The following is a 19,282-nucleotide window of genomic DNA, read 5'->3' on the forward strand; positions in this document are numbered from 1 at the left end:
TGAGCATCCATGTATCAGCAGGAGACCATTATCTTGTGACAAGATTCCATTTCACTGATATTACCTCTTAAAGATACCAAGGAGAATGTGTTCCTGTCAATCAAGTTGCTGGACAGCTGACATTTGTGGATAATTAAAAAAAAAAAGGCAGTCAAATCAAAACAAACTTTTTCATGAACATGTAACTTAATGATAATAAATAATAAAAAGATTTTTGTGGTTGAGGAGAAGCTGAAATAAATGCCCCTTTCCTGAGCCACTCAAAACACAGCCCTTAATTAATGATAGGATGATTAGATTATAGCATCAATATCCATCCAATCATTGTTAAATGATTCAAGCTCTATCAGTCACTATGACAGAAACTAAAATAATTTTAACAGAACTTTGCCAGTGCAAATTATGTGACTTTCCTGCCTTCTCCATAACACTTATTTTTGGCAAACTTTTTAGTTTGGCCCTATGTAATGAAGCTGTAGCCATGTCATTCCCAGGAGCTGTGTGTGGCTCAAAAGCTTGTCTCTCTCACCAACCAGAGTTGGTTCAATAAAAAGATATTACCTCACACATCTTGTCCCTTTAGTTTGGCCCTGGTATTTATATCTAACCAAAAACCATTAACATCTCAGAGACATATGCAACATTTCATCCACTGACCCCACATACATTCCCTCAAAAACCTGTCTAAGTCCAGGTCCCTTGAGCAAAGCCTAATTAAAAGCTCTTTGACTAGTGAGAAGTATGCAGGGTTTACAGAAGATAGACTACCATCAAAGCATTAGACCTTGAGTATCCATGAATGAATTGCAGCTTCTATAATAGGATATGGGGAAGAAGAAATATCATAAAATCATAGAAATGTAGAACTGGAAGGGACCTCAAGAGATTATTTATTCCAGTTCCCTACAGACCAATCTTCACCTATAGATAACCCCCTAACCTGAAAGAAATTATTTCCAGCAACGACGCATCACACCTCAAACATACTCACCCAGAAATATACCCTGTAATAAACTTCATTGCCAGCTCTGTCTACACATCTATACAAGCAACATCATCACAGGCCCTGGTCTCCATACGGCACTGCCACTTTGAAACGTTGTGTGGAGCACAGCACCGGCAGGGGACTGCTTGAGTCCCCCATTAGCCCCATGCTGCCCACAGCACTTTCACCTTTGAAGTGTAGCAACACTTTTTATTCTTTGCTCCAAGGTCTTGTTTTCTAGATGTTTAATTAATTTTGTACTTCCTCTGAATTTTCTCCAATTTCTCCACATCTTTCCTGAAGCATGATATCCAGGATTGGACACAATAATCTAGATGAAATATTACTTCTTGTATCGTGTTTACAACACTCCTGCTAATGTATCCCACAGCGTTTGGTCTTTTTGCTTCAATACTACACTGTTGACTTATATTTGTGAGTCACTACAACCCTCAGATAGTTTTCCGCAGTTCTTCTTACTATACAGTCATTTCCCATTTTGTATTTGTGCAATTGATTAGTTTTTTCTAAATGTATTACTTTACATTTGTCCTTATTGAATTTCATCCTCTGTATTTCAGACTGTGACGGGGTGAGGAAACCCCGCACGGCACTGAGCCGGTCCGGGGAGGCGGGCGGCGACTGGCTGATCTCCCCTCTGGTGGAGGAGGCAGCGGCGGTGGCCGGAACACGCAGGGAGGATGGCGGGGAGATGGATGCTAGCTCAGGTGCCCCCGGAGCAAGCCCCAGGAATGTTAGCACATGCGCAGCAAGAGGCAGGTTGGGAGAAACCTGCAGGGGCAGGGGAGGAGCGCCCATCCGGGAGAGCACTAGCGCGAGCATCCCAGGAGGGAACCTGGAGAATGCCGGCACAGGCACACTGACGGGCAGGTCGCGGGAGGACTGTGAAGGAGGGGGCAGAGCCAACATGCTGGATGCCGGTGCAGGCACAGGTGGCCTACAAAAGAGGCAGACCACACTGACCAGGGGAGGAATGTAGGGCAGGCGGGCAAGGGGTCACTGGGCCAAGGAGAAGGGGTCGCAGGAGTGACCTGGTGAGCGGGGGTGAGGAAGCAGCCAGGGCGGGCAAAAGAAGAAACTCGCCTGCTTTGAACCCCATCAGCCAGGTGGGGGGAGAGTGGACATCCCCCACCTTAGGGCCCTGGCCTGGGGCCTGGAGAGAGGGTGGGCCTGGACCCCCCTCACACCCCGCTCCGGGGTGAGCATACGGACCATAAACCTTCCAAATTCCTTGATCGGAAAGGACGGCTTAGGAGTTCTGAGGGAAAGGGGAAGAGTGACCGGACAGTGGTCAGGGGTCACCCCTTCACACAGACCATTTCTCTAGTTTGTCAAAATCATTTTGAATTCTAATCCTGTCCTCCAAAGTGCTTGCTACCCCTCGCAGCTTGATACCATCTGCTACTTTTGTAAGTGTACTCTCTGCCATTATCCAAGTCATTTATGAAGATATTGAATAGAACTGGACCCAAAGCAGATCCTCTGGAACCCTACACAATATGTGCTTCTAATTTGATAGGGATCCATTGATATCTGCTCTCTGAGTATGGATTTCCAATTAGTTTAGCACCCACATTTTTGCAAGTTAGCTGAGGCTATATTTCTGTACTTTGCTTATGAGAGTCATGTTAAACCATATGGGAACCTTACTAAAGTTGAGGTACATCACATCCACTACTCTTGACATCCACTTGTCAAAGCAGGTTACGAGGTTGCTTTAGCACAGTGGTTCTCTGCGGACCACTCACCTCCCAGGTGATCCACGGCTTGAACTCAGCTCCTCCCTTCCTCCAGGTCGCAGGGAGCTCATGCAGCCACATGGCTACAGCAACAGCTCCGTCTTTTGGCTCAGAGGATGCATGAGAGGATGTGAAGAAAGCTCCAACCTTCCCTGCAGACCTGGCTCACAGAGAGAGGCAGATCAATCACCTCACCGCTTGATCTGCCTCTCTCTGTGAGCCGGGTCTGGCAAGGAAGTTCAGGGCTTTCTTCACCTCCCCCCTTCACGCACCCTCCAAGCCAGAAGCTGGAGCTGTTGCTGCAGCCTTGTTGCTGCCCCAGCCACATAGCTGTAGCATCAGCTCCAGCTTCCTGCTTGGAGGGTGCGCGGGGCACAGATGTAACATGGCGTAGGAGCTGGGGCAGCCCGGCAAGCAGACTGGGCAGCAGCCAGGAGCCGAGCTGTAGGGCCTTGCGCCAAGATGCTGCAGGTGGCTGAGGAGGCCGCCTGCAGCAACAACTTTTAGCTGGCAGCCGAGATCTATGACTCGCAGTTGGACGAGCTGCCAGAGCCTGAGTGGGAAGTCTGCCTGTGCCAGAGGGACGTGTTGGCTCACGCCTACCGCCTGGCCGAGGCACTGGAGGCCTACAACGCACCCTCCCGGCTGGCCTGCCTGTAGCTCAAGAAGCTACAGGATCTGGCCGAGAGCCTGGTGCTTAGTCTGAGCAAGAAGGTGCTGCACATGCCGCCCTGGACCACCGGCAGCCCCAAGGGGGTGGGCGAGGTGCTGGACAACCCCATCTGCTGCCGCTACCGGTGCTGCTCAGATGTCTGCTGTGCTAGCGGCTGCTGCCACACCTGCACCGAGCCCCAGTGACTATGGCCGCTGCCACCAACACACCCAGCCCCCGGATCAACATGGTGTTAGGCAACCTGCTGGAGCTCGTGACATTTGAGCAGCAGCCTGGGATCCCTGTTGTATGGTTGAGGGGAGGCTGAGCTCTCCCGCTTCCCACGCCACTGGGGGAACAGCAGCGCAGTGACACGCTGTCCAGAGGCTTTTCCTCTCTGCTCCTATTGACCTACCAATGGGAGCAGCAGGGAAAAGGGGGGAGTGCTTGGGAGTAATGGGTGTGCAAAGCCAGGAAAGTGCTCCCCTCATGCCCAAACCTATGTGCCCCAATACCCCTCACATATCCCCTCCCTCTGCCAAGACCCCACACTTGCAGTTTGCTCCTACACTCTCCCTTGCCCTGCACCCTCCCCACTGGCCAGAATCCCTACTCCCAGCCTGCTTCTGCACCCTACCTCCCACCCAGACCTTGTACCCTCCCCCTCCCCTGTACTCCACCTCTTGCCCAGATCCTGCACTCCCATCCCTATCCCACTCACTGACAGCCCTGTCCCACACATTGAGCCCCTCATTTTTGTTCCCACTCCAGAGCCTAAGGAGGTCCACAAAATTCACTAACTCCAGAACCCCAGACATGTAAATCTGGCCTATGAGAAGCCCTGATTCTCAGCCCTCCCTGTCCCTTCCTCTCACCCCATGGGGCTGGAGCACCAAAGGAGTGAGGTGTCTCATTTGGGAGCCATATCAGTGAGGGTTGGGGGGTTTTGGAGGAGTTTTTTTGCTTCTCACAAAAAACGTGTGTGGTACCCAACTGATTTTTCTGTGGGTCAGTGGCTCCCAACCCAAAATAGGTTCCCCCACCTCTACTATAAATAAAGAAAACATTGAAACCTTTTGTGTTGTACATAAATTAATATTTTACTTTATTTTAAATGAAGTTTGATAAACTAACATGAGAAAGTTAAAATGCTTAATCTGTTTAATTTAAATTAAACCATTCTCCCTAGCTGCAGCTCTAGCAAATTGGCTCAGGCATAATTAGATATTAACAGTGAGTTTCCATTAGCAACTGGTGGTCCGTGGAAAGGACTGCATTGAACCACGTGGTCACAGATCAAAAAATTTGAGAACCACTGGTTTAACAAGACTTCTTCTTTGCAAATCCATGTTGACTGTTATTTATCATCTTGTAAGTCCTTATAAACTGATTGATTGATTGATTGGATTGATTTTTATTTCATTATCTTTCCAGATACAAAAGTTAAAATGACAGGCCTATAATTCACTGGTTTATTTTTATTCCTCTTTTTATAGATAGTTGCTATATTTTCATATCCTCTGTGATCTCTCCCATCCTCCACAAATACTCAAAGAGAATTGTTAATGGCTCAGAGATCTTCACAGCTAGTTTCTTAAATCATCTAGGACAGTGGCTCTCAATCAGGGGTACACATGCAAGCTTTTGCAGCCATTTTTTAAAAATCTGGTTTGTGAATGACTAATAGATACAAAATACCCTCCAAATTAAAATGCTTTATAGTCTCATATAACCACAGAGAAAGAAGGAACAAAAAAACCTGAAGAGGGATGAAGAAGAAACTTTCATTATATTTGTATTCAGTAAGAAAGATTCAAGAAAGATAAGTGGATTGAATTAATATTTCTCTGAGCAAACCTGAGATAGTGACCCAGCCAGACAGAAAAGTATGGAAATAGAGGACAGTAACCTTAAATACAACTGGATGGTAAACTTTATAAAGGTGATGAAGAATGTAGTTTCCAGCAACGGGATCAAAGATAGAGGCACAGTAGCCTAGACACTGCTGCAAAGTAGACTTCTTAGAGGCAAGACCAGAATATCTGGAGTATTGGCCCAAGAAAGAATTCACACAGGTAGTATACTAGACAAACATGAAAAAGGCAATATAAATTTGTGAAAAAAATCAGTGAATTTGGATGGATTGTAAAGTGCAGCTAAGACCATTTTTCTTTTTCTTTTCCTATAGAAAAACAAACCAACCCATAACTGCAGATAGCCATTAGTAGAGAAACACAGTTCAAATGGCTTCTGATAGGATCATTTTTGCCCATTTCCATTTCCCCTTCTGTTTGTCAGCTTTTGGTCTTTTTCAACTGTAAGTTCTTCAGTAGCCCCTCTGTCTCAGCCCTGATCCCTCATGACTCACCAACAAACCAAATTCTTTCTCCCATGCCACCTACCCTCCTCTACTGACCTTCCTGTCCACAACCAACACCGCTGCCTTCTCTTCTTACAATCAGCTATAACTCTCTCACCAGCCAAGCACCTCTATTTTCTGAATATCTCCTTGTGTCGCCCTCAATTCCCCAACTACACCTTTAAAACAAGTAAAGGAATTTCCAACATAAAAAATTAATTGATATAGAGTTAAAGTTGGTGAAATGTTTTTGGTATCAATGCAATCCCCAAATATCAAGGAAATAAAAAAATGAGATAATTATATTTAGTTGATAAGATGTGAATGGAAGTTGGTTTGCATGTTAATAATTTAATTTGGGTAATCTGTGATTTTCAGACATTGAATTGACAGAAAATGCATTTGACCATGTTTAAATCTAAATTTAAAATAACTATGTGTGTGTGTGTGTGTGTGTGTGTGTGTACTGCCTATATATCTCTACATCACAGCAATATATTTATAAGTATATATTACAGTCAAGTGTGTGTGTGTATACACAGTATACCCATATTTATATACACATAAAACAGATCTCAGATCTCTAAAGCAAAATATTTAATGAAAATATATAAGAAGAACATTATATAGTTATATTGCATGACTATTGGAAATACTCATATGCATACCAGCAATGCCTCCATTCGAGTACATATTTTGTGTCTTTTTTGGAATGGCTCTCTCTGGTGTTGGTTTTTCTGTTTAGGTTCTCTGACAGGCCTCAGTGTCATTTCTCTCTAGGCCCCCGTCTTCTCTTGTTTTCTTGCTAATGACTCATATTCTCTTGTTAGGCTTTTTTACTCTCTGTCATTCTACTTTTGTGTCCTTCATCAGGGTGCTCCCTCGTTTTATGGTTCAGTCTCTCATGTCTGGATTACCTTGCATAGCTCAGAACAGAATACCCATGGAGCTCAAAACAGAGCTCAGCTTCGCCTCCTGTTGCTAGGTAACATCCTCCACCTCATTCCGGTGTGCAGCCTGGTTGCTTAGCACCTCCTGTTGGTGCAGGCACAAGTGTCAGAGAGAAGATTCTTCCAAACAGGATGAAATTCACTTTTGTGCACAGGTCTGCACAAAGCCTATACAACTTAAGCCCTGCTTATACAGATAAATATCCCCAAGAGCTCTGCACAGGGGATGCAATTGAGGAAGGTGGAATTTATTCCTGGGTACAGCATCTTTCAAAAGGCTCAAGGCTTTTCACGGAGTGAAATAACGATACATATAAAAGCCTATCGATCACATCCCATTTTCAACATCACTTTTAGAATTGGATGCACTAGCCATAATCACAGTGCACGGAATACTACATTAGTGTTTTAATATGCAAACTGAAGACTGTCTTAATCCAGCTGAAATTAAAAGGGAATTTAAGTAAGCAAGTAGACTGCTCATTTACATTTGGCAAGGACACCAGGTGGAAGTTGAGGATAACTGAATTTTGCTTTTGCTTTCTATAACCTACAGGGCAGTGCTTACCTCAAGTGACTCCCGTAAGAGGTCAGCATGTCCCGGCTAGACAGAGTGATGTCATGGAGGCTTCACAGTTCCTGGGCAACGGGAGCTGCTAAGCCAGTAGTTAGGTCAGGGTCAGCATATAGAGCCTCTCTGGCCACCCCTGTGCCTACTGGCCACAGGAACATACTAGTGGCTTCTGAAAACTGCACGGACTTAGGGCAGGCAGGGAGTCTGCCTTAGCCCTTGTCAGGGCTGTTCTCCACTCTGGCACTCTGAGTGCAAAAGATGGGGGCCCTAAAGAGCTCAAAGGAAAAAAAAATCCTTTGCCTCTCTAGGTACTGGCTATAAAAACTTCCCCCCAGAATCACAATACACAGATTTTTGAGGAATTGCTGTCACCATCAAGTGATTTTTATCCCTAAAAACCAGGGGTGAGCCCTTGAACTCCCCAACCCCAGGGATAGTTCAAGCTCTTTTGCTCTAAAAGAGCATGGAAAAAGAAGAGAAAACCAAGCTGCAGTCTGTAATAGCTGACCTCGCAGTCTGAGGCATGCAGATACACACATACAGACAGGCCTTCCAGGACACCTTCCAGAACACAAGAATCAAATCATCACCTTAAGAAAAGTGATTTTTATTACAAAACAAAAGATACCCTTGATAAAGCATATGTGGTTGCTAGATGTTACAAAGCAACAAAGGAAAACAAATTAAACCACCGAGAAAAGTCTCTGGGCACAATGCTAATGGTAAATGGGGAGGAGAGGCATAGATTCACACAGAGCAGTTCAAACCAAACCACAACATAAAGAAAAATACCCTGATTGCAACTAGATCCACTTTTCTCTTTACTTACTTCCAATCTTTCCTTGGCTCAGTCCACTTCCATGCCCCGAATTCCTTGGAGACATTGTAGTCCTGCCTAGGTTTAAATCATTCTGTCTCTCTCAACTCCTGGGTTTTTTTCTCTCCCCCACAAAGAAAGCAGGCAAGGAATCTTATACAATTCAAATTTCATCCCTCTTATCTTGATTGGTTCTTCTGACCCTCTGGCCGACACCTTTGCTAACTACCTCAGTTTAACCCCTTATTCACTGGGTGCTGGTCAGCACTCCTCCTCTCCATCACAGCCCTTGTGTCCAGATGACTGAATTCTTAATGGCTGGAGCAGCCAGGGCCCCTTTTTGACTGGGTATTCCAGTTAAAAATGGGATTCTTGGCAACTCTAACTTTTACTGAATTCTTTGCAATATGTCACTTTTCTCCCTGGTATATTTCACTGCAAAAAAATGATCCTCCTATCCATCTTTTGTATGGATACCATACTGAGAAACTTTTAAGAACCTGTCAGTGGCTTCTTCAGAGTAATTTTATTTTGTGTGAATGCTGATAACTTTTCAGTCACCATGCAATTCTTTATATCCTTGATCCTCACAGCACATAGCACATGAACTTCAAGTTAAAATTACAGGCAGAACAATACTTAGGAATATGTCTTAAAGGAGTAATGCTCACTTGGAAGATTCTGGAACTCTGTGTAGAGCAGCTGCTGCAAATAATAGCAAACTATGAAATGAATGAGAGATGAATCTGTCTTTTTAATGAATGCACTTGTACTGCAATTCCCAGTTATATCATTGGCAATTGTGCACATAATTCTTACCACATGGGTAGTAATGTGGTGCCAAAATTTTAAATAAGAGGTTCTCTCATTTTTCCCAATCAGTCCACAATATGTGACATTTATGATTAAAATATTTTGCCTTCCACTATATCTTCTCTACCAAAAAAGAGTCCACTGATCCCAAAAGACTTTAAAACACCAAATGCATTCTCCTCTCAAAGCCATCCACTAAAAATCATTCAATACTTTCCATCTTCATCCTCCACCTTTGGCCAGTAAGTCTTGACCAACCATGTTCCCATTCCCTAGACATCACTAGGTGGGTATCCTAGCTGGCAATTTTTTTCTTAGCTCACCAATAATAGTGGCAAGTGCATCACTATGGCTATGTGGTGGTTGGTTGGTAGGGGTGGAAACGGGTTCATTCTGGTAAAGTGGTTTGGTGGCTGCATTTGTTCTTCGTATGGATGGGTCTCCCTTGATTGCTGGAGTTCTGTCCTAGATGGTGTGCTAGAGAGCTGGTCTTCCCAGGTTGGTATAGGGGATTTGGCTGTATCAGGCCCTAACCCCTCTTAACTCCTGTCTGTTCCAGGCAAGACAGCTTCTAGCAGGAACTCTCACTAGGTGGACCTGCAAATTGGTCCTGCCTTTTCTTTACTGCTGGAACAGCTAGCAAGGTGGCGCAGGAATTATGTAGTGCATTTCCAGTTCACTCCTAGAGGTAGTGGTGAGGTCACTGGAAAGGAGTTCAACTTGTAACAGCTGCTGTAGCACTAGCAGATACATTCATGGGCTGATAGCTGCCTGGCTGTGTTAGCAGCAGCTTCAGGTCCAGCGTCAGAGAAGGATCTTTTAACAAGCTGAACTGGTCCTAGCATTTTTAGGTAGTCCTGCAAAGCAATTTTTCCTCCCTCTCCCTAATATAACCTGAAACCACCACAGCATCACTGGGTACATAACTGGCATAAGGATATTGGAACATATCCCCATTTAACTGATTCAGACATAAAGAGTGGGTATGCATGTGCCAGGGGACTTTTAGGTCCATCCTAGACTTCTACTGGTGAAATGAAACCCATCAGCTTGTTCCTTTCAACTCTAGTGCCCAGTTAACATTTTGAGGCCATCAGAGACATTGCACACCACACAGGATCAGGAAAAGTCAAGCTGAAGCCTCCTCACTGTAGAACGGAGAAGATGTCTGCAAGGTGCTCTCTGCATAGGCTTTGAAACTTGCTTGCCCCCAGACACTGGTGGGATTTGTTAACCTGCACACATGGCAAAACCTGTCCTTCTCTTTGATCATCTTAGAAGGAGCTGGTTAAAAAAGCAGTAATGTGCAGGGAGGGCTATTGCCTACTCTCATGATTTATTTGAGAGTGTAGCTGGGGCTGGAGCCAGGCTGGCAATGGTACAAGAAGAATGTAAGTTCTGACTAGGGGAATAGCCCCTCTGATTTCCTTCCCCTACTGCATCCGGGGGAAGAGCAGCCATTTAGAGCTGCTGCAGGAAGCAGGCAGAACTCTCCCTCTATCTCCTGAGGAGCCAACACCATTCTCACCCCCCTGCCTTGGATCCTGCTAAAGAATCCAACAGCTCAGGATAGATGTGCTGCCTCCCTCCCCCACCTCCATCTTTTTCTGTGAGCAACAGGTTTGGGATGGCACTTTTGCGCCCCCTCCTCTCCCTGCAGCACCCAGCCTAGGAAGGAGGAGGAGAGGATTGCACACAGATTCTCTTAGCTTAAGGGGGGTGAAGAGTCCCAAGAGCTACAGAGCTCAGGCTGGGGGAGAGTGGGAAGAAATGAAGGCAGAGTTGATAGGGAGCAGAATGAACTTGTAGGCAGAAGACTTGCAGATATCAATGAGAGCTCCTGCTGTAGGGCCAAAAAAGTACCCAATAACTCCCTGAAAGAATGGGCAGCACTCTCACACACCCATGCTGGGGTGGGCAGGAAAGGGTCGAAACTAAAAAGACAGACCAAAACCACAATGGCACCTTTTAAAAAAATCTCACAATTTTGGGGGTTTGACTCATGAGTTTTGAACTTTTGCAGTTAGCAACACTGCTACAATGACATATCAGTGGTGCTGTACAGCCAACTCAGTAAGTAAATTAATCATTTAAAATTAGACATGGGGCCAATCAGGGGCCAGATTTTGGCTTTAGCTTGGCTCCAGCACATTCTCTGATAGCACATAGGGTCACCAAAGGAGCTTCATATACATGGGTCATACGGGAGGGTAAATATCAGAGACTAAGGGAAAGACAGGCATTCAAAAGCTCCAGGGCTGCTCTCACTAGAATCCAAATAGCACATGGCTGCTTTTGTCCCTTTCCCCAAGCCTCTGCTAGCCAGCCAGTGTGACACAGAATCTAGCCTCTGGAGTCTCAGATGCTGTAAATCATAAAAATTAAAATGTATAAAGCTGCACGTGTGCTATTATGGAATATAAAAATTATTGCCATGTTTCACTGTATAATCACTGCATGCAAGCATCTGGCTCATCACATTGTCAAGAGTTTTGGGACAGTGACTGTGAAAGGCACTACTTAAAGTCAAATCCTAATTTATTATGCACTATTAAAATGTTTTTGTGTTCTGTAAATTAAATGAGTGCTATGGAGAAACATAAGCATACTTGGCTCTGTCACAAGCCATATGTATTATTCAGGAATGCAGCAGCTATTATACGATTCAATATGTGCAGTTTTTCTTGTATAGCAGTCTAACAGAAATGGAAGAATCCACCGGGTGATATTAGGACTCATTTGTCCAAGATGGGGGTGGAAATATTTAGCTAAACCCCTTACTAAAGTTAAAACTAATAATGCTAACTAAAAATGTGTTCTTTATCCCCACTTCTGTGAAAGGAAGTACAACTATTCAGCAAAACTCAACTCATACATCAACACAACATGAAGAAGAATGTGAATTTAATTATGTGAAAGGTACCAGGCTGATAATCCTGGAAGTCAAAAAACACTGATGTATCAAAAGAATATAAACAGTGGGGCAACATCTACAGGATGAGTTTTGTCGGCAAAAAGTATGTTAATGAGGGACTCATTTGCATGAGTTGTGATCTCATTTGCATATTTTCTGCCGATCTGTTTTTGTGGTGGGGTGTTTGTGCAAAAACAAGCAGTGTAGATGTTTTCTTTTTGCACAAGAAACCCTTTTTCCGCAAGATCTTTATGCCCCAAAAATGGAGATATACCGATCTTGCTGAAAAAAAGAAAATGTCCACACTGCTTGTTTTTGTGCAAAAATGGATTGGCAGAAAATATACAAATGAGATTGTGACTCATGCAAATGAGTCCCTCATTAGCATATTTTTTGCCAAGAAAACTCCTACTGTAGACATAGCCTAAAAGTAGTAGGAGTGAAAGCTATCTCACATTTCAGGTTGATTACCTCTTAGGGTATGTTTACACTGCAATTAAAAACCTACCGGTGACCTATGCCAACTCATTTGAGATTGCAAGGATACAGTGAGGTGGGAGGCCTGGTGCCTGAGCCCAAATGTCTATGCCACAATTAAACAGCTCCTTAGCCTAAGCTTTGGTGAGTTAGAGATTTTTAATTTAGGCCTAAGTGGCACACAGAATATGGTCCAACTGGACCGCTTGGAAACAGTGACCATAATGTAATAAAGTTAACATGCCTGTGGTGGGAAAAACACCTCAGCAGCCCAACGCTGTGGCATTTAATTTTGGAAAAGGAAACTACACAAAAATGAGAAAGTTAGTTAAATGGAAATTCAAAGAAATAGTGACAAAAGTAAAATCCCTGAAAGCTGCATGGAAACTTTTTCAAAGAAACCATAACAGAGGCCCAACTTAAATGTATACCCCAAATTTAAAAACACAGTAAGAAAACCAAAATGTGCCACCATGGCTTAACAACCGAGTAAAAGAAGCAGTGAAAGATAAAAAGGTATAATTTAAAAAGTGGAAGTTAAATTCTAGTGAGGAAAATAGAAAGGAGAATAAACTCTGTCAAATTAAGCATAAAAATATAATTTAAAAAAGCCAAAAAGGAGTTTGAACAATAGTTAACCAAAAAACTCAAAAAGAAATAGTAAAATGTTTTTAAATTACATCAGAAGCAGGAAGCTTGCTAACCAACCAGTGGGGCCACAGACGATTCAGATGCTAAAGGAGCACTCAAAGACGATAAGGTCATTGCAGAGAAATGAAATGAATTCTTTGCTTCAGTCTTCACGATAAACCTGAGCCATTTTTTTCATCTGACCAATCTGAGGAATTTTCCCAGATTGAGGTTTCCACTAGATGTGGTCTTGGAACAAATTGATAAACTTAATAGTAAGAAGTCACTGGGACCAGATGGCATTCACCCAAGAGTTCTGAAAGAACTCAAATGTGAAATTGCGGAACTATTAACTATGGTTTGTAACCTATCCTTTAAATCAGCTTCGGTACTGAATGACTGGAAGATAGTTAAGGAGACACCAAGATTTAAAAAGGGCTCTAGATGTGATCCTGGGAATTACAGACCAGTAAGTCTAATATCAGTACGGGGCAAATTAGTTGGAACCACAATAAAGAATAAAATTGTCAGATACATAATTTGTTGGGGGATAAGTCAATATGGTTTTTGTAAAGGGAAATCATGCTACACTAATCTACTAGACGGCGAGGAGTCCTGTGGCACCTTATAGACTAACTGAAGTGTAGGAGCATAAGCTTTCGTGGGCAAAGACCCACTTCGTCACATGCATCTGACGAAGTGGGTCTTTGCCCACGAAAGCGTATGCTCCTACACTTCAGTTAGTCTATAAGGTGCCACAGGACTCCTCACCGCTTTTGCAGATTCAGACTAACACGGCTAGCCCTCCGATAGTAATCTACTAGAGTTCTTTGAGGAAGTCAACAAACGTGGACAAGGGGGATATAGTGTACTTAGATTTCCAGAAAGCATCTGAGAAGGTCCCTCACCAAAGGCTCTTAAGTAAATAAGTTGTCATAGAGTAAGAGGGATGGTCCTCTCATGGACTGATAACTGGTTAAAAGTCAGAAAACAAAGGGTAGGAGTAAACGGTCAGTTTTCAGAATGGAGAGAGGTAACTAATAGTGTCCCTCGATGTTCCGTGCTGGGACAAATCCCATTCAACCTATTGATAAATGATCTGGAGAAAGGGGTAAACATGTGAGGTGGCAAAATTTACAGATGATACCAAAGATAGTTAAGACCAAAGCAGACTGTGAAGTGCTTCAAAAAGATCCCACAAAACTAAGTGACTGGACAACAAAATGGCAAATTAAATGTAATGTTGATAAATATAAAGTAATGCACATTGGAAAAAATAATCACAACTGTATATCCAAAATGATGGGGACTAATTTAGCTATAAATATTCAAGAAAGAGATCTTGCAGTCATTGTGGAAAGTTTTCAGTAAACATCCACTCAATGTGCAGCAGCAGTCAAAAAAGCAAATAGAATGTTAGGAATCATTTAAAAAAGAATAGAGAATAAGACAGAGAATATATTATTGCATCTATATCAGGGGTGGGCAAAAGGGCTTCCGCGGGCCGGATTCAGCCCACCAAGCAGGTTGATCTGGCCCGCGGAGGTCCTGTTGTTCCCCCGCCCCCAGGCCAATTAGGGACTGGGGGTGGGGGAGCACATGAAGCTTCCTCCCACCCTGTAAGCAGCATGCAGCGCTTTGAAGCACTGGGCGCTGCTTGCAGGGTGGGGGGAGATGTCATGTACTCACCCACCCCCAAACCCTGATTGGCCTGGGGACAGGAGGAGTTTGTAAAGTTTCCTCCTCTCTCCCCCTGCCCTGCGAGTGCTGTACAGTTGTGCAGGGTGGGAGCAGGGTGTGGAAAGCTTCGCATAGCTCCCCCATCCCCAGCCAATCAGGACTTGGAAGCAGGGGAGCGCATGATGTCTCCTCCTGCCCTGCAAGCAGAGTGTGGTACTTTGAAGTGCCGTGTGCTCTTCGCAGGGTGGGGGTGGAGCGGGAGGAGGCCTTCCATGCTCCCCAGGCCAATGAGGGCCTGGGGGTGGGGGAGCTGCATGAAGCTTCCTTTGCCCTGTCCCAGCCCTGCAAGGAGTGCACGGCACTTTAAAGTACCACACGCTGCTCGCAGGGTGGGAGGAGGCTTCCCGCACTTCCCCTGACACCAGGCCAATCAGGGCCTGGGGGAGGGGGAGTGTATGAAGCCTTTTCCCACCCTGCCAGGGACATGGGTGCCTAGTGGGAAGGGGGGCAAAGGGGCATTCTGGCCCCACCCCTTCCTGATTAGGCCCTGCCCCTTTTGGCCTGGCCCCGAGCGACTTCAAAATTTTTTGAAGTGGACCCCGGCCAAAAATGATTGCCCACTCCTGATCTAAATAAAGCTATGGTGCACCCACATCTTGAATAAAGACATATTGGCATTGGGAAATCTTTAGAAAAGGGCAACAAAATGATTAGGGGTTTGGAATGAGTCCCATATGAAGAGAGATTAAAAAAACTGGGACCTTTCATCTTAGAAAAGAGGAGATTAAGGAGGGATATGATTGAGGTCTATAAAATCGTTACTGGTGTGGAAAAAGTGAATAAGGAAAAGTTATTTACTTGTTCCCAAAACATAAGAATGAGGGGGTCACCAAATGAAATTAATAGATAGCAGGTTTAAAACAAACAAAAGGAAGTTTTTTCTTCATGCAGCTTACAGTCAACCTGTAGAACTCTTTGCCAGCGGATGTTGAGAAGACCAGGTCTTTAACAGGGTTCAAAAAAGAACTAGATAAATTCATGAAAGTTAGGTCCATCAATGGCTATTAGCCAAGATGCGTCTGAATGGTGTCCCTAGCCTCTGTTTGTCAAAGGCTGGAAATGGATGACAGGAGAGGGATCATCTGATGATTCCCTGTCCTGTTCACTCCCTCTGGGGCATCTGGCATTGGCCACTGTTGGAAGACAGGATACTGGGTTAGATGGACCCTTTGTCTGACCCAGTATGGCCGTTCTTATGTAATTGCAGTGTTGACAAACTCTTAAGAGAGAGAGCTTAGTCTATTCAGTACTTAGACACTGCCTGTAAGGGTGCCCACTAATGCCAATTGTGGCAGTAGTTTCTCTGACACAAATATTTCCTAGATTCAAAGGGGACAATGGAGACTTTTTGAAAGCTGGGGGTGCTAAAAATTTCTATTTCTATACAAGTTGGGGTGTCCATGTAATTATATGTGGCAATTCTTCTAGAGTGCACTTTCTCTTGCTGCAAGCTGCAGTTGCATCTCTAATTCTGTGAATAGAATTCTTAAGATTTCCTCTCACAGTTTACTGAAATGCCGTAGTGTATTAACCAGGGGCAACACCTCTGTTCTCTCAGAAATGGAAATTAGTTCCAATTAGCATGGCTGCTGCTATAAGACTTGGGGGCTTGCAGGTCCTCATACAAACTACCAGAAAGTCTCCTTTGGCCTTTGCATTGCACTACATATGCAGCTAATGAATATTTAAATGAGTATATTTGGCATATGGTGTGAATTCATCACTGTTCTGGTCTGGTTGATCTTAAGCAGAGTTAGCTGAATGGATCTAGGAAGTGAAGATAAAAAATAAATACAAATATCGCTGTGAGCATGCAAGGGGATGTTGGAGGGCTGTGATATTCAGGACACTAGACAAGATGATCTAGTAAGATGATCTAGTAATGGTCCCTTCTGGCCTAAAATTCTACTGATTTTGTCTGAAATAATATTTTTATGGGATAAACGGTTGGAAAATGTAGCAGCAGTTCTCCGAGAAGGCTTTTTGGGCCCAAACATCAAAATCTTCTCCACTGGCAGGGGGCTGCAGTTTTCAGAAATGCACAGACATAAAGGAAAACTTGAGAGCAAAGTAACTGCTGAAGGTTTCAGTTATGTGGACTAAAGAGAACAGTCTTCATGTCTTGCTCCAGGTTGGCTTAGCTCCCATATTACCAGCAAAACAACTGCATAGCAACCCAAGTTTTCCCACAGCATTTTCTCACAAAGGCATTGTGTGTTCAGAGAAAATACAGCCACTAATATTCTCTCTCCAGCTTGGTCTCTCATTTGGGAACTAAAGTTAAATCCTCATTGCATATATAAGATTCCAACTGCAGTGCAGTAGCTACAATGGCCAAGAGGACAGATAAACTGAAAAATACCAATAACTCTCCTTTGAACAGCACAGGAACCTAGTATGTTCTGAACAGGTTATCTGAGTGTCAGACAGAGGACTTGCTTGCTTTCCTCTCCACCCCATTTCCTGTTACACAGGCAGGAAGCCATGACTATTAGCAAAAAGGTACAAATATCCGTTTTATCAAATGACCTGTTTTATGAATATTAACAGCAGGTTCCAGCTTACGCTCCAGTGGTATACAAGAGATATAAAAACACTCACTTTTAAAAAAACATTTTGGCTTGAATCACATGAAATTGCTTTTTAGTTACTGCTTATCAGAAATTCCAGCTGCAGTGATATCTCACAGCTGAATATTTAAGCTACTTTTCTTAGTTTCAGCATTGTAAATTGAAGAGTCTCCTTGAATCTCATTCAGCTGCTCGTGAGCACATGCTGCGAAAACTATAATGCTTCTGAAACTAGCTTGTGTATCTATCTTTACTCACAAGCCTCTTCTTCCACCAAACCATACTGCAGTTTGAGGAATATTCAGGATAAACTGTAACAAGCACCATTAATTAAGGAAAATAATTAATCAAAGACATGGAGATTAAGACAGCAACTTACTTGTTTTCTGCATAACTTCCTCAGAAGTATTCTCTGTTCAAATTATTGTAACAGGAAATTGTGGTGGTTATGGGTAAGCTTTGAGAGTGTAACACAAACCACCCATTGCAATTTGCAGAGGGAGTGAACCGGTAAGCCACAGTCTTACTGTCACCCTCCAGCATGCACTTTACATGCAAATCTTAAACTCGCACAATGAAGAGAGATGTTACTTGATCTGAGACTTGTATGAAACCTGTCTGTGGAATGCCTGTGCTGCTCATCATAGTAGCTATCTAATCAAGTTAACAACACAATCTTTGTAAGACTCTTTGAGATCCACACCACAAAGGCACTGTTATTATCAGTTTTTAACTGAAAACTTCCACATTCATGGTGGCAGATATTATAAGGCTTTTAAAGGAAATAGCCTTTTACTATTTGCTGTTTTTATAAGGCCAGATTAATCCTTGTTCTCGGATATATATAATCTGGTGGAAAGGGGGTCTAAGGGCTGGTGTATGCCCCAAACTGAGGATTATCCTCATGGAGAGGGCCCTACAGCACATGCAGAGGTGCTCTCAACAACAGCTCTGGGCTCAGGGCACTGGGAGTACTGGCAGGCTACTAAAGGAGAAGGCAAACGGCATGAAGGAGGGGTGTGTGCCTGGGGCAAAACTGCATTGCCATGATTCTCAGTCCCTGAAATTACTCACTGCAACAGGGACACAAATTTGGTCACCCCTTCTGCTAGGAAGTTCACTAGCTTCCAACAGCTCCTGCTAAGGAGCTGCTCCGTGCCCTCAATTTCTGGTTTGGCACCTGCCCATACAGGCCTGTGTAATCTTCAGTACTATCCAGCACAGAGAAACATATATGTAGAGCTGTGATTCCCGTGGACGAGTTCAGATAAACCACAGGCAGAATGGCATGTCTTGAGTAACTGGATTGCCTTATCAAGATCTTACTATTTTTCAAAGCTACATTTTTGTCAAACTGCTAGCATCCACTCAGGTGGCTCGTCAGGTTAGGCATAAGCATGAAACATTCATGCAAGTGAATAAAACATTAACTAAGTTTCAGCTGCAGGGCCTAATTCTCTACCTCCTTCCACCTCAAAGGACAACTGCAAAATCCTGGTGCAGGCACAGATGTAGAAGAGGGCACAAGTGGAGGACACAGTGGTTGCACAAGTTTAATTCAGGACAAACTTTCAGAAGAATCTTTCTTACTGAGGATAATGCACAGGCCAGAAAGAACAGATTCCCTTTCATATCCTAGCTTGCATTTGCAAGACTAGTGGGCAGAAATATCTTTCTACTTGTCAAACTGAGGCCATCTTTACAGTCATGTTTCAGAACAGAACCACACTTAAGTACCAAGTAAAGGTAACTGTAAAAAAGACTAAAGCTCACCAGTACTGCTCTGTTATACAATATGGCTGTGTCTACATTGGCATCCCTTTCCGGAAAAGGGATGCTAATGAGACGAGTCGCAATTGCAAATCCGCGGGGGATTTAAATATCCCCCGCGGCATTTGCATTTACATGGCTGCCGCTTTTTTCCAGCTTGGGGATAAGCCGGAGAAAAGCGCCAGTCTAGATGCGATTCTCCAGAAAATAAGCCCTTTTCTGGAGGATTTCTTATTCCTTTCAAGTAGGAATAAGAAATCCTCCAGAAAAG

General features: G+C 43.8%; 1 protein-coding gene across 3 annotated transcripts in view; it reads right to left on the reverse strand.

The window, feature by feature from the left end:
• Positions 1 to 17,701, reverse strand: part of CEP85L (centrosomal protein 85L) — a 229,318-nt gene extending 211,617 nt beyond the window's left edge. Inside the window, exon 1 of one of the 3 annotated variants that reach the window (XM_075924054.1) lies at positions 17,621 to 17,701. In XM_075924054.1, the coding sequence (XP_075780169.1) occupies positions 17,621 to 17,633 (13 nt within the window). In that variant the 5' untranslated portion in view covers positions 17,634 to 17,701. Of the gene's footprint in view, positions 1 to 6,424; positions 6,673 to 17,620 lie in introns of those variants that run through there. The other 2 variants (XM_025184651.2, XM_025184650.2) reach the window with 2 other exon arrangements.
• Between the last annotated feature and the right edge of the window lie 1,581 nt (positions 17,702 to 19,282).

The sequence above is a fragment of the Pelodiscus sinensis genome, chromosome 3 (genome assembly GCF_049634645.1).
Source record: "Pelodiscus sinensis isolate JC-2024 chromosome 3, ASM4963464v1, whole genome shotgun sequence".
NCBI lineage: Eukaryota > Metazoa > Chordata > Testudines > Trionychidae > Pelodiscus > Pelodiscus sinensis.